This window comes from Hibiscus syriacus, unplaced genomic scaffold (genome assembly GCF_006381635.1).
Source record: "Hibiscus syriacus cultivar Baekdansim isolate YM2019G1 unplaced genomic scaffold, ASM638163v2 tig00111131_pilon, whole genome shotgun sequence".
Lineage (NCBI taxonomy): Eukaryota > Viridiplantae > Streptophyta > Magnoliopsida > Malvales > Malvaceae > Hibiscus > Hibiscus syriacus.
Genome location: NW_024062991.1, coordinates 1,522,751 through 1,538,049, shown reverse-complemented (window position 1 = coordinate 1,538,049; position 15,299 = coordinate 1,522,751). Strand labels below are relative to the sequence as shown.

Below are 15,299 nucleotides of genomic sequence, written 5' to 3'. Positions count from 1 at the left end.
CTTGCAAAGTATGATACAGAAGTAATTAAGGGGCATGTAAGTCCCATTTTTTTATGTATATTGGAGTATGTAACTTGTTTTAATATTGTGTATGATTGGATTCTATTTTCAATATAGAAATATTTTATGAACTTGTACAATTTGTTTATAATTATTTTACGGTTTGAAATGGTTTAAATAAATTTATTTTTCCTGAATTTTTGTGTGGGTCGCTCCAATGACTCTAATGTGACACATCGGATCGGATTGGGTCACCCGTATCGGTCTGAGAGTGTTACACCAAGTGACCCTGGTGTTAGAGGGAATTGTTATTATTCCTTGAGGTTCCAAGTTCAAGCATCAAGAATAAGTGGGGTGTGAGCGTTCGATGTCAAATGATTGAGAGTTATCTTTAAACAGATAATGCCTTGTACTCATCTCAGATTAATTAAAAATAGAATATATTTATTTATGGGTAAAAAAATATAAATGGTCCCTTGATTATATGATAATGTTTTATTAAGTCCTTAGAGAATTAAAAGTTACAAAATTGCCTCCGACTATAGGGAGTTGCTTTGTTGAGTCCATTGACTATTAAAAGTTACAAAATAATCACCCGACTATTCATTATGTTCCAAACTCATCCTTTTCCGTTAAAAATTTGACAACATTCTAAGTTGCACGTTAACCTGCTGCCCGAAATATGATAAAATCTGATCTCATAATCTCAAACGACTATCATATCTCAGTCAACATGCTAGTGTCAAACTCAGGTTACTGTTATTTTTTTAACGAAATAAGATGAGTTTGAAACATAATGAATAGTCGAGTGACCATTTTGTAACTTTTAATAGTTTAGGGACTCAGCATAACAACTCTCTATAGTCGAGGAATCATTTTGTAACTTTCAATAGTCAAAAGACTCAATAAAATAGTATCCTATAGTCAAGGAACCATTTGTGTAGTTTACCCTTTATTTATTATAAGAATTGAATATATATATATATATTATAACAAGACAGAATATATTTTGTCATTAGCAGTAAATATATCAAAATTCTAATTAGAGTAAATATATAATATAATCTACAAGTTCTAAATTATATTATATTTTAAAAAATATATTTAATTTAAGACTAGATCACGTAAGGTTAGATTAATTTTGAATGATTGGATGATATCGTAGTTCAGTTGTGTTGTGCAGTTAATGTCTGAAAACAAACGCTCCAGCCTTTTTATTTTTTTCAACCTCAAAGAAAATAAATAAGTAATTAAAAGTCCAAGAGAAAAGTAATTTTCCTACAAAAGGTATCTTCCTACGAATAGAAATCGTAATAAAAGACACCGAACTGGATTAGAATTCCACATCTTTCAAGTTCTGGAAATCTCAATCCTCTTTGGACTTGATATGTTATATATACTATAACCTCTCTTTGGTTATCTGAAAATCTTTGTCTTCTCTGGTTTTAGCTTTCCTTTCGGTTTTCTTAATTTTCTCTCAGTTAATCCATGGACGCTAAGTCAAGTGTCTGTTCAACGCCACAAGAAGCGGGCGCTGTGTTTGTGGACCGATACTATTTGGTGCTCCGTGATTCCCCGGAAGAGATTCACAAGTTTTATAATGATTCAAGCATGGTTAGCCGCCCGGGACCTGATGATATCATGGCCACCTTCACAACCATTCAACATATTAAGAAACATCTTCTTTCCTCCTTTGGTTGCAAGCAATTTCATATTGTTTCCTGTGATTCTCAATTGGCGGCAAATCAGGGTGTCTTTGTCGTGGTTACCGGTTCTTTCACTACAAACAATGAACAGATCATCAAGTTTAATCAATCCTTCATCCTCTCACCCATGGAAACAACAGTTCATGACTATTTTATCTCCAATGATATTTGAAATTTCTTGATGACAAAGAATGGATAACTCCAAATGTCTCGACTTCGAGTTCAACCACCGATCTTTTTCTTGAGGAGGATTTTTCGACAAGCGATGTTTCAAAGGCTGGTTCGAGTTTATCAAGTCATGATATTCCTGCTGTTTCAAGTTCAGTACAGGAGGATACGCCAGCTATTTATGTCGAAGATGTTTCAAGTGTTGTTTGGAGTCCACATCAAGATGTGCCAACTGTTGAAGATGTTTCCATTGTTGTTCAAAGTGATGTGTCAACTCTTCCCGTTGCAGATGATTCAACCACTGTTTCTAGTCTAGCACAACATGATGAGCCGAGTCTCCCTATCGAAGACGTGCCAACTTTTCACACTAAAGATGTTCCAACTTCAAAACATGAAGTGGAAACCACTCCAGTCAAAGATGTTTCTTCCATTGTTTCGAACTCAACCCAACATGACGGACCAACTTTTTGCATGGAGGATTTTCCAGCTATTATTTCGAATTCGACGTGTCGTGTGCCAATCGATCATATTCCTAAGAAGAGTTTTTCGTCGGTGGTGCAAGTTTTGAATGAAAACGATGCCCAGTTCAAGCCGCCGCCAATCAGAAAATCTGTCAGAGTATTACAAGAGCCGAAGAAAAGTGGACTTGAAGGAGAGAATAAGAATATGAACACTGGGAATGTTAAAGCTGATGGAACATCTATATTCGTTGGGAACTTAGCTACCGGTTCAAAACCTGAACAACTTCACGAAGCTTTCAAGAGATTTGGACCAATTAAATCCAATGGTGTTCAAATTAAACTTGATAGGTTATACAGATCATATGCTTTCGTTCAATTCGAGTCTTCACGTTCTGCAAAAGCCGCTGTTCAAGCTTCATTCATTAAAATTGGCAACCGAAAGTTAAATATCAAAGAGAAGCACAGTTATTAAAATCTCTAGTATTCTCATAGCTTTAGGAATGACAATGACAATCGTTAGGGAAATTTATTAAAGATGCACAATACTTCTTTATTATATGAAACATATACTATGTATTTTTATTTTTTTCTTGTTGGGTTAAGTTATTTATATATGAATATGAAGTAGTTATATGTAATTATTTGATTATAATATCATGCTTTTTCTACCATATTTCCCGTCTCCACATTTTCTCTACAGGTTATATTTGTACATAAAATATGAAATAAGAAGATAAACATATTTAAGTAAAAAAATACTTCTTATGAAAATGTGGAAGCAAACAAAAATATAATTAAAAATAATTATAGTTAAAAAAGGGCTAAATTGCATCTGAAAAATAATTTTAATTAAAAAACTGATTAGTTAATTTTCTCCTCTAAATGACCTAAATTTCGTCTTCTACATTTAACATTAAAATTTAAGAATAAAAATTAAAACATTATTTATTTTTGTACTTACCATTGAATTAAATGCTGAAACGCAAAGTAAAAATTTGTAGAGAAAATGTCTCCAGGAAACTCACCGACTGATTCGAGTTGGAATGTTTTCTTATGACATGGTTACAATAGGAACCTCCATCAGTACTGATGATTCTTGTTTTTCAAAACATATTCACAATTATTCCTCGAAATAGAATCTTAATTTTTAGGATAAATTATACAGAAGAGTTATACAGGATGACTTGTTGGCCTGCATGAAAATTGTAACACCCTTAACCCGTATCCGACCCGGATTCGAGTCTTAGGTGTCACATTGACTTTTCAAAACATTTTCCTTTACAGGTGGATAAAAATCCAACTTACTATTCGATAAAATGAATATTTTATCATTAATTGACATAAATGGGTTTTACCAAACATATCAGAGCTTATACTATTTAAATCTTTATACTACATGCCAACTACATTCTATAAAACAAAATGCATATATTTAATATATTTCTGATCTGATATTCGTAAGGAAGATGCTGACATGTCTGGCTCCTCTTAGCTTCTCTTCTCGCTTCTATAACCTACGTGTGAAACAATCACACGCTAAGTCTATGACTTAGTGAGGCTTATAAAACATATAATATAAATTAAACTTCTAACAATGCATATGAATAATTAATGCTATTATAACATACATCTTCATGTACACTTCATAAAATGAATACATACACACACAAACCTTATAATATCACATATGAGTTTTACTATTTCATATTCCTATAATCATTTAATTCACACTACTTCGCTTATATCACATTCTACTATCTTCGTTTAAGTCTTTTACTTACCCTATTCTTAATCCTGAAATTTTGATCACAATCCTACATATCTTATCTCTCATTTCTATATGTTTCTATTTATCATTTCACCCATAAATTCTCGTTACATATTCTAATATCCTAATTTCTTATATTCTCTTAATTCATTCCTCACCCAATCTTCATTTAATAAACATATATTTGCATAACTTATTGTTATTTGATTCCTCTGATATTCTCATATGATTTCTTAGATTCTTATACTAAATTTCATATCCCTTACTAATTTAGCAAGGTTGGTTCACAGTTATATTTTAAACGTATATATCTTCATGCACCACTTATCAAATATCCTTTTACACTTATCTATATACCTTTTCCTTTAATTAATATACTATCTGCTTGGTCTCAATTTCATTAATCATATAGTTCACCACTTCCTTATCTATGTATATATATATATATCGTTCACTAGATTTCTCATGAAATTACCTCTAATATATCATATAATTATATTATTATATTCACTTACATTCCCATATATCATATCAACATATTTCACATAGAACATATCATATATGCAATAAATGAAACTCATACATTCACATCCAAATGTTCAATCACATATGACAATCATGTTAAGTTTCTGTGTATTATTTCTTTATTGGCCCATGTACATCTTGGAGAACTAAAGATATGTGAGTTCATTGAGGTTGTGCACTGATGCTGTCACTACAGCTCGAATAAATTCCCACTAGGGGCACTGTATATTTGTCCCGAATGACCACTATGTCCCGAAGGACCACTCCTTAAGAACCATACACATAATACAATGGACCAAATAAGTGTACCGAAGTACCACATATATGTTCCACAGAATTACATATATGTCCCGAAGGACCACGTGGAACCCTCGACTCTTGGCATGCCAACTATACCTCTAGCTCTCATGACACGTAACATGTGCATCATTATTATGTTTACCATATATTCACATAGCCATATCACATAAACATATATTCTTATCATATCACGCATACTCTCATAAATCATATCCACATGACTTATCTTATATACATATGTTCACATACTTTAGCTTACTTCACCTTCCATATATCCATACCATTCGTTATCACATAATTGATATCTTAATCACATAACAATAACCTACATTCACACAGATCATACCACATATACAATAATATATCACAATTATGCTCATATCAATAACATGCTTATATATATGTTAATATAGGAAATAGACTTGTCACAAGTCTTATTTCCATTCATCATAATATATCAACTAACACGCACTCACCTTAGCCTTGTTTGCTTTGACTCGATCCTAACCTTTGGATTGTTCCGGAACAAGATTACGTTTTATATCTATAAAGTAATACATTGATACATATCAGTATACTAATTAATATATTCTAATCTATCACTTCTTAGACTAAAAGAAATGTTACTTTCATCTCTTAAATAATGTAGGTATCGATGCACTCTACAATGTATCAATGCATCCTTTAACGAGTGCATCGATGCACTACTTATGCATCGAAACACAAATTGCATTCGATGTTTTCATCTTAAGGGGGTGCATCGGTGCACTCATTATGCATCGATGCACTAATTGCATTCGATGTTCATTTATTTGAGAGTGCATCGATACACATTGAAGATGAATCGATGCACACAACCCAGAAATTCCATTTTAAGCACGAAATTCACTCACTTTTCATCTCAACTCTTCATCTTTCACCTCTTTTAATATTCCTAACTTTCATACACACACTTAAACTAATTTCTACTCAATAATCACTTCTTTAAACTCAACAGCCTATCCTTTATATGGCATTCAAGAATTACACTCAATTTCCAACATGTTCTAAATCTAATTCTAATACTTCATATTCCTTAATTTAACCATCGACAAGTCAAATTCATCTTCAAACTCTATTAACTCCTTATATTTCAAATATTCACTTAAAAACCCATTTTTCTTAATTTCTCATAACTTGTTAATCCTTGAGTTTTAAGCATCCTAAAGTTTTCCTTAATCTTTCTTAACATCCCAAGAATCAAAACAAGCTTTAAAACGAAAGAATTAACCAACTGAAGACCCACTTACCTTATAAAAGACTCCACGGTGGAGAGGAGAAAGAAGAAGACTGAAGAAGGCTCTGGAGAAATTATCTCCTTTCCCACGTGCTTATTACCCTTTATAAAGGGAAAATAAAAAAATCTTCCCTAAAAATTACCATAATACCCTTATTACTTTCAAACTTTGTTATTAAATCCAACATCAACACTTTTCATTTAAATCCCTAAACTTTCCATATTTTTTGAAATTGGTCACTAAATTTACCAAAATTCTATTTTGGTAATTGACCCGACTTTTGGGATGTTACAAATCTCCCCTCCTTTAAAGAAAATTCGTCCTCGAATTTTCATTGCACACACAATAAGAACACATCTTCTAATGTTCTTATGTTGTTTCCTTTACTTAATCTTTCATTCCTTTCGTTGTTCAACTACCTTTTTCCTTGATACATCCTTATCATGTCACTTATCATATAACCAGCAATATCAGTTCTTAACACTCAAAATCATTAATCAATCAAATTTCTTATCAATATTTAATTGCCTTTCAATAATAACCAACTTCCTTAATACATATAAATTATTCTTTATTTCTCTGACTAAATCTGCTTAATCAAGAAACATAACCTTTATCACATCTTATTCTTTAAAATTTATCCTTTCATTTCCTTATTACATGCTCTTTTCCTATCACTTATGCTCATATCTGATTACTGATCTTTATCACATCTTCATAACTTTGAAAATTAACACTCTTTGCACAAATCTTATTCTTTGTAAAGTCCTTGTTCGCATCACAATACACATATCCTTAACTTCCTTCAAACATATTAATCCTTATCTCTTTCACCGCATCACATTTATATAATCAAATACATAACCATTTACAAATTTACACCATACTCTGTTAGCTTACCCTTACATCATCTTTAATCTTTTAACTACATTCTTCATCACTCAACCTTATCAGTCCGCAACAGTTCTTACAATCATATACACTCTTTCCGGTCGAAATTAGCTCAGTATTAATGTATTTGATTCATTCTTAACTCCTTATTTAATCTTCTAGTACCATACTCTACTATTCAAGTGTATCTATCTTTAATCAAATTTGGTCCTTTGATATGGAATACACTAATTCAAACTGATTCTGTAATTGAAAATCATAATCTCTGTCCCTCTGCGATAATGTTGATTTTTTTGTGAGATACGAATTCTCTTAATCCTTCTGAGATCTCTCTAGATCTTTAACACAATTCATCATTTCTTAGAAAGAACAATTTTAACATCAATAATATTCTTTTAGTCTAGGCACAAGCCCTCCATACTTCACTTACATACATCATTTTCCTTTGAATAACTTAACAACAATTTCTTCGACTTATCAAACTATATTCATATCCCTACACGTTACGATTTCTCTGTTTCCAAACTCAAGCAGTCTAACTTTCTCTGTTTTATAAATTGATTGCTGATATATTGATTCTTAAACGTTTCTATTACTCTTTAACTTTCCTTAAACATACGAATCCTTACCTTCTTCACTATGTCACATTATTATGATCAAAATATACAACGGTATTCAGATCCACATCATCTTTGGTTATCTTATCCCGACAATATCTCAAAATCTTATAATTCCAATACATTTTTCATCACATAATCTTGTTAGCCAATGCTAACTTTCCCCATCTAGAATGCAAACCCTTATCGTATCCATATTCTTGCTTAAACATAGTATTATCCCTTTTGTCTCAAATTCATAAGCTCTATCTCCATATCTCATATACACTTGTCACTGATGCATCTATTATTGAACTCTTATACAAATATTTACCACATCACTGGATCTTTTTAATGTTCTTATGGTGACACTTGTTCACCATATTCTATCTTATCCGCATAATAACAAAACTACTCCATATCACTTTTCTAATTCACAACACTGAAGACTTTCTATCACTATTCTGATATGATTTCAACTTTCTGAAATCAATCTTTGATCTTATGAGGCACTTCCTGAGGTGTCCGCTCTCCATCCTGCCTGGCCAGGGCAGGTGAATTGCTATTACCATCAGGTTCACCTTTCGCTTTCTTTGAAATTCTCATAATAATATTTCTACTATATTAAACTAATCTTATTTTATTAGCAAGACAACATACTCCTTACACTATCAGATCATAATTATTTTTTCACTCTATGTTGGCATGTACACATTTTATGACACTTTGGACTTCGGATTATACCGAGAATCAACTAAACCTTAGCTTTGATACCATTAAATATAACACCCTCAACCCGTATCCGACCCGGATTCGAGTCCTATGTGTCACATTGACTTTTCAAAACATTTTCCTTTACAGGTGGATAAAAATCCAACTCATTATTCGATAAAATGAATATTTTATCATTAATTGACATAAATGGGTTTGACCAAACATATCAGAGCTTATACTATTCAAATCTTTATACTACATGCCAACTATATTCTATAAAACAAAATGCATATATTTAATATATTTCTGATCCGATATTTGTAAGGAAGATGCTGACCTGTCTTGCTCCTCTTAGCTTCTCTTCTCGCTTCTATAACCTACGTGTGAAACAATCACACGCTAAGTCTATGACTTAGCGAGGCTTATAAAAACATATAATATAAACTAAACTTCTAACAATGCATATGAATAATTAATGCTATTATAACATACATCTTCATGTACACTTCATAAAATGAATACATACACACACAAACCTTATAATATCACATATGAGTTTTACTATTTCATATTCCTATACACATTTAATTCATACTACTTAGCTTATATCACATTCTACTATCTTCATTTAAGTCGTTTACTTACCCTATTCTTAATCCTGTAATTTTGATCATAATCCTACATATCTTATCTCTCATTTCTATATGTTTCTATTTAACATTTCACCCATAAATTCTCGTTACATATTCTAATATCCTAATTTCTTATATTCTCTTAATTCATTCCTCACCTAATCTTCATTTAATAAACATATATTTGCATAACTTATTATTATTTGATTCCTCTGATATTCTCATATGATTTCTTAGATTCTTATACTAAATTTCATATCCCTTACTAATTTAGCAAGGTTAGTTCACAGTTCTATTTTAAACGTATATATCTTCATGCACCACTTATAAAATATCCTTTTATACTTATCTATATACCTTTTCCTTTAATTAATATACTATCTGCTTGGTCTCAATTCTCATTAATCATATAGTTCACCACTTCTTTATCTATGTATATATATATATATATATTGTTCACTAGATTTCTCATGAAATTACCTCTAATATATCATATAATTATATTATATTCACTTACATTCCCATATATCATATCAACATATTTCACATAGAACATATCATATATGCAATAAATGAAACTCATACATTCACATCCAAATGTTCAATCACATATGACAATCATGTTAAGTTTCTGTATATTATTTCTTTATTAGCCCATGTACATCTTGGAGAACTAAAGATATGTGAGTTCATTGAGGTTGTGCACTGATGCTGTCACCACAGCTCGAATAAATTCCCACTAGGGCACTGTATATTTGTCCCGAATGACCACTATGTCCTGAAGAACCTCTGATTTGTCCCGAAGGACCACTCCTTAAAAACAATACACATAATAAAATGAACCAAATAAGTGTACCGAAGTACCACATTTATGTTCCACAGAATTACATATATGTCCCGAAGGACCACGTATAACCCTCGACTCTTGGCATGCCAACTATACCTCTAGCTCTCATGGCACGTAACATATGCATCATTATTATGTTTACCATATAATCACATTGCCATATCACATAAACATATGTTCTTATCATATCACTCATACTCTCATAAATCATATCTATATGACTTATCTTATATACATATGTTCACATACATTAGCTTACTTCACCTTCCATATATCCATACCATTCATTATCACATAATTGATATCTTAATCACATAACAATAACCTAAATTCACACAGATCATACCACATATACAATAATATATCACAATTATGCTCATATCAATAACATGCTTATATATATGTTAATATAGGAAATATACTTGTCACAAGTCTTGTTTCCATTCATCATAATATATCAACTAATACGCACTCACCTTAGCCTTGCTTGCTTTAACTTGATCCTAACCTTTGGATTATTCCGGAACAAGATTACATTCTATATCTACATAGTAATACATTGATACATATCAATATACTAATTAATAGATTTTTATCTATCACTTCTTAGACTAAAAGAAATGTTACTTTCATCTCTTAAATAATGTAGGTATCGATGCACTCTACAATGTATCGATGCATCCTTTAACGAGTGCATCGATGCACTACTTATTCATCAATACACAAATTGCATTCGATGTTTTCCTCTTAAGGGGGTGAATCGATGCACTCCTTATGCATCGATGCACTAATTGCATTCGATGTTCATTTATTTGAGAGTGCATCGATACACATTGAAGATGCATCGATGCACACAACCCAGAAAATCCTTTTTAAGCATGAAATTCACTCTCTTTTCATCTCAACTCTTAATCTTTCACCTCCTTTAATATTCCTAACTTTCATACACATACTTAAACTCATTTCTACTCAATAATCACTTCTTTAAACTTAACATCCTATCCTTTATGTGGCATTCAAGAATTACACTCAATTTCCAATATGTTCTAAATCTAATTCTAATATTTCATATTCCTTAATTTAACCATCGACAAGTCAAATTCATCTTCAAACTCTATTAACTCATATTTCAAATATTCACTTAAAAACCCATTTTTCTTAATTTCTCATAACTTGTTAATCCTTGAGTTTTAAGCATCCTAAAGTTTTCCTTAATCTTTCTTAACATCCCAAGAATCAAAACAAGCTTTAAAATGAAAGAATTAGCCAACTGAAGACCCACTTACCTTATAAAAGGCTCCACGGTGGAGTGGAGAAAGAAGAAGACTGAAGAAGGCTCTGGAGAAATTATCTCCTTTCCCACGTTCTTATTACCCTTTATAAAGGGAAAATAAAAAAATCTTCCCTGAAAAATAACCATAATACCCTTATTACTTTCAAACTTTGTTATTAAATCTAACATCAACACTTTTCATTTAAATCCCTAAACTTTCCATCTTTTTTTGAAATTGGTCACTAAATTTACCAAAATTCTATTTTGGTCATTGACCCGACTTTTGGGATGTAACAAAAATGTCCCGGATGAAGTTTTCTGTCATACCACTTCTTCATTTTTTTTCTTTGTACAAACAGGCATTCTCATATGCTTGTGCTCAAAATTCGTTTATCTCATTTAGCTCTAATAGTATTTTTTTCTCCAGCTAGCTGGGCATCCAGGTTGAGTTTCTTGATCGTCCAATAGGCCTTGTGCTATAGTTTCACGAGTAGATGGAATACCTTGACATAGACTAGCTTGAAGGGTGACATCGCAAGTGGCGTCTTGAACGCAATGCGATACACCCAAAGTGCTTCATCCAGCTTAAGAGACCAATCCTTTCTCTTGGGGTTTAGTACTTTCTTGAGGATCTGATTGATTTCCTTGTTGAAGACTTCTGTCTGCCCATTGGTCTAGGGATGATATGTCGTAACAATTTTATTTCGTACCCCATATCTTTGCAATGCTTTAGCAATCAATTTGTTGTCAAACTGGTCCAATGAAATATGTTTGCCACATGTTGAAGAGATCCTCTTCTAAAATGTTTTGCCACGACTTTTTATTGCTCTTCAATATGTACCCAGTGCGCTACCAGCGATTGCATGTCTTGTAAAAGTCATGTGCATCTTTGAAAAGTGTAAGCCAGTAAAAACCTTATTGAAGGACATTAGCAGTAGTCCTAACTCCAACAAAGTGGCCTTCACAAGGGGCCATGTGGCAATAAAATAGAATTTCTCTTTGCTCTTCTTCAGGGATGCAACTTCAGATCACTTGGTCAGCACTTTTCTTGAATAAATAAGGCTCGTCCCATTAGTAAAATCTCACGTCATGGCTGAACTTCTTTTTTCCCTAGCTATTTAAATTAGCAGGCAAAACACCACTAACAAGAAAATTAACTATATCAACGTACCACAGAATTGTTGCGACAAATAATATTTTCTCATCAGGGAACTCCTCCTTGATTTCTAAGCTATAATTGCATGCAACCTTGTTCTCTAACCTAGATAGGTGATCGACTACTTGATTCTCAGTACCCTTCATATCCTTAACCTTTAAGTTAAGTTCTTACAACAAGAGTATCCATTGAATAAGTCTAGGTTTTGTATATTTTTTTAGTCACTAAATATTTGATGGTCGAGTGATCGGTGTGCACAATAACCTTAGTGTTAATTAAGTATGACCTAAACTTATCAAAAGCAAATACTACAACAAGTAATTTTTCTTGGTGGTTGTGTTGTTTACTTGTACTTCATTCAAGGTGTGGCTAGCATAATAATTGACATTAAAATTTTTACCTTGCTTTTGCCCTAGCATGGCTCCTACAGTATAGTCACTTGTATCTCACATTAACTTAAATGGGGTTGTCCATTCCGGGGTCACCACGAACGGTGCTATGATCAGTCTTGCTTAAGCTCCTTGAAAGTGCTACAACATTCTTCATCAAACACAAAATGGGATATTTTGTTGTATCAAAGTACATAAGGGCTTTGAGATCTTAGAAAAATCTTTTATAAATCACTTATAAAAGTATGTATGTCCTAAGAAGCTTCTAATGCCCTTCACAAAGATGGGTGGTGGTAACTTTTCAATCACCTCGATTTTGGCATTGTTCACCTCGATACCATGGCAAGAAATTTTATGGCCTAGCAAGATACCTTTAGTCACCATGAAGTGACATTTTTACCAGTTGAGCACCAGGTCTACCTCTTCGCATCTCTTCAAGACCTTCGCTAAATTGCCAACGCATTTTCGAAGTCATCTCTTGAGATGGAGAAGTCTTCCATGAAGATCTCTAAGAACTCCTCAATTATTTCCAAGAAAATGGCCAACATACACCTCTGAAAAGTTGTTGGAGCATTAAATAATCCAAAAGGCATCCTCTGGAAGCTTTAAGTACTATAAAGAAATGTAAAGATGGTTTTCTCTTGATCCTCCTATTCTATGGGAATTTAGTTTACCCATAATAGCCATCTAGAAAGCAATAATAAGCCTTGCCTACCAATCGATCTAGCATTTGATAGATGAAGGGGAGGGGAAAGTGATCCTTTTTGGTGGTATTGTTTAAATTGTTGTAATATATACATATCTTGTATCCAGACATGTTTCATGTGGGGAAGAGCTCATTGTTGTCATTACTCACCGCGGCCGTCCCTCCTTTCTTGGGAACATATTACACCGGGATAACCCACGAGCTGTTGGATATGAGGTAGATTACTCCAGTGTTAAGCCACGTAATTATCTCCTTCATCACCACCTTTTTTATAACAGGGTTGAGTCATCTTTGTGGTTTCACCGAATTATTGATGCATTCATCCAAAAAAATCTTATGCATGTATATCATTGGGCTTATTCCCTTTAGGTCAGTCATATTCTAACTTAGAGCTTTCTTATGATGTGACAAAATATTTAGCAAACTTTGTTCTTGGTCAGACATAAGAGTTGAAGAGGTAATAATTGGCAATGTGTCATTACTATCCAAGTAAGCATATTTAAGATGTAATGGCAAAGATTTTAGCTCTAAGGTAAGTGCATTGTAGCTAAGGTTTTGAAGGTTCGAATCACGTATCTGGTCTAACTGGAAATTCCTTGAGCTCCTCGGTCCCATCTTCCTTGAGCTATGCATAGTCCTTGATCTGTAAAAAATTATTTTAGTAAAAGTTTTCAGCTTCATCATCCACCATTGAGTTCACATTTATAACGCATTGGCACTCCTCGGAACCTTCTACATACTTAAGGGTATTGAACACATTTATGATTACACTCTGATCGGCCACCCTCATAGTGAATTCACCCTTTTCTCAATCAATCAAAATTTTTCAATTGCTAAGAATGGTTGCCCCAAAATTATGGATGCATTATCATCAGCCTCACAATCGTGGATAAGGAAATCAGTTGGAAATGAAAACTTGTCAACTTTTACCACGACATCCTCAACTCTCCCTTTGGGTCAAACATGGGATCGACAGGTTAATTGAAGAATAACAGTGGTTTGTTGTGCGTTTTCTATTCCTAGCTTGAGGAAAACTGACTTTGGCATTAAGTTTACACTCGATCCAAGGTCGCACAAGGCTCTACCCACATAGTTGTCACCAATTGAGCAAGTGATGATAAAGCTTCCTGGATCTTTTTGCTTTGGTGGAAGTTTGCTCAGTACAAAAAAACATTCTTTCATTGTAGCAACTATTTCAAACCATTCGACCTTCCTCTTTTTATTAACGATGTCTTTAAGAAATTTTGCATACCTAGGCATCTGACCAATGGCCTCCAAGAGTGGGACATTGATGTATAGTTGGTCAATGATACCAATAAACTTTTTTAATTGAAGTTCTTTATGTTGCTTCTTCAACCGTTGTAGGAAGGGTGGTGGGGGTCTAACTTTTGCTTTAACTGAACTTTTCTGTCCCACCGTGGTGCCACTTGTTGAACCTTCATGGTCATCATTCTCCAAATGTTTTACCTCTTGTACATCAGGATCATCTTGCATGATCTTAAGGGTTGAATCATCCATCTTTTGTCCCCCAAACTTAGCATCTTGATTAATCTGAGTGACACTCCTCAGCATGTGTGTATTGCATTGCTCCTTACTATGTATTTTAGTGACCTTAGTGTCACTGGGCAAACAACCTTGTTGGTGAACATGTAAAGTTGCTGCAATTTGTCCAACTTGGTTCTCCAAGACCTTCAGCGATGAGATGTGGTTTTGTAACAAAGCTCCTTGGTTTTTATGGTTATAGAATAATCTTGCAGTACGGTCTTTGGCGAAGTCATAAAGTCCTTAGTGGTTGCCATGAAATCTTGAAAGGAAGCTTCCAACGAGTTAGTATTTGATGAAGATGTTACCCCTTTGTTAGAGATTTTCCACGACAAACTTTGTTGGAAG

General features: G+C 33.1%; 1 protein-coding gene across 1 annotated transcript; it reads left to right on the top strand.

The window, feature by feature from the left end:
* The first annotated feature begins 1,488 nt into the window (after positions 1–1,488).
* On the top strand, positions 1,489–2,807 carry LOC120154491 (nuclear transport factor 2-like). Its single transcript, XM_039166225.1, has 2 exons — positions 1,489–1,771; positions 1,897–2,807. Exons 1-2 carry the CDS (start codon positions 1,489–1,491, stop codon positions 2,805–2,807), a joined length of 1,194 nt encoding a protein of 397 aa, XP_039022156.1.
* Positions 2,808–15,299: the final 12,492 nt, after the last annotated feature.

Coding starts and splice junctions, on each gene's coding strand:
- LOC120154491 (XM_039166225.1), top strand. CDS start 1,489: ATGGACGCTAAGTCAAGTGTCTGTTCAACGCCACAAGAAGCGGGCGCT. Junction 1,772..1,896: donor TGTCTTTGTCGTGGTTACCG/GTTCTTTCACTA, acceptor TTGATGACAAAG/AATGGATAACTCCAAATGTC.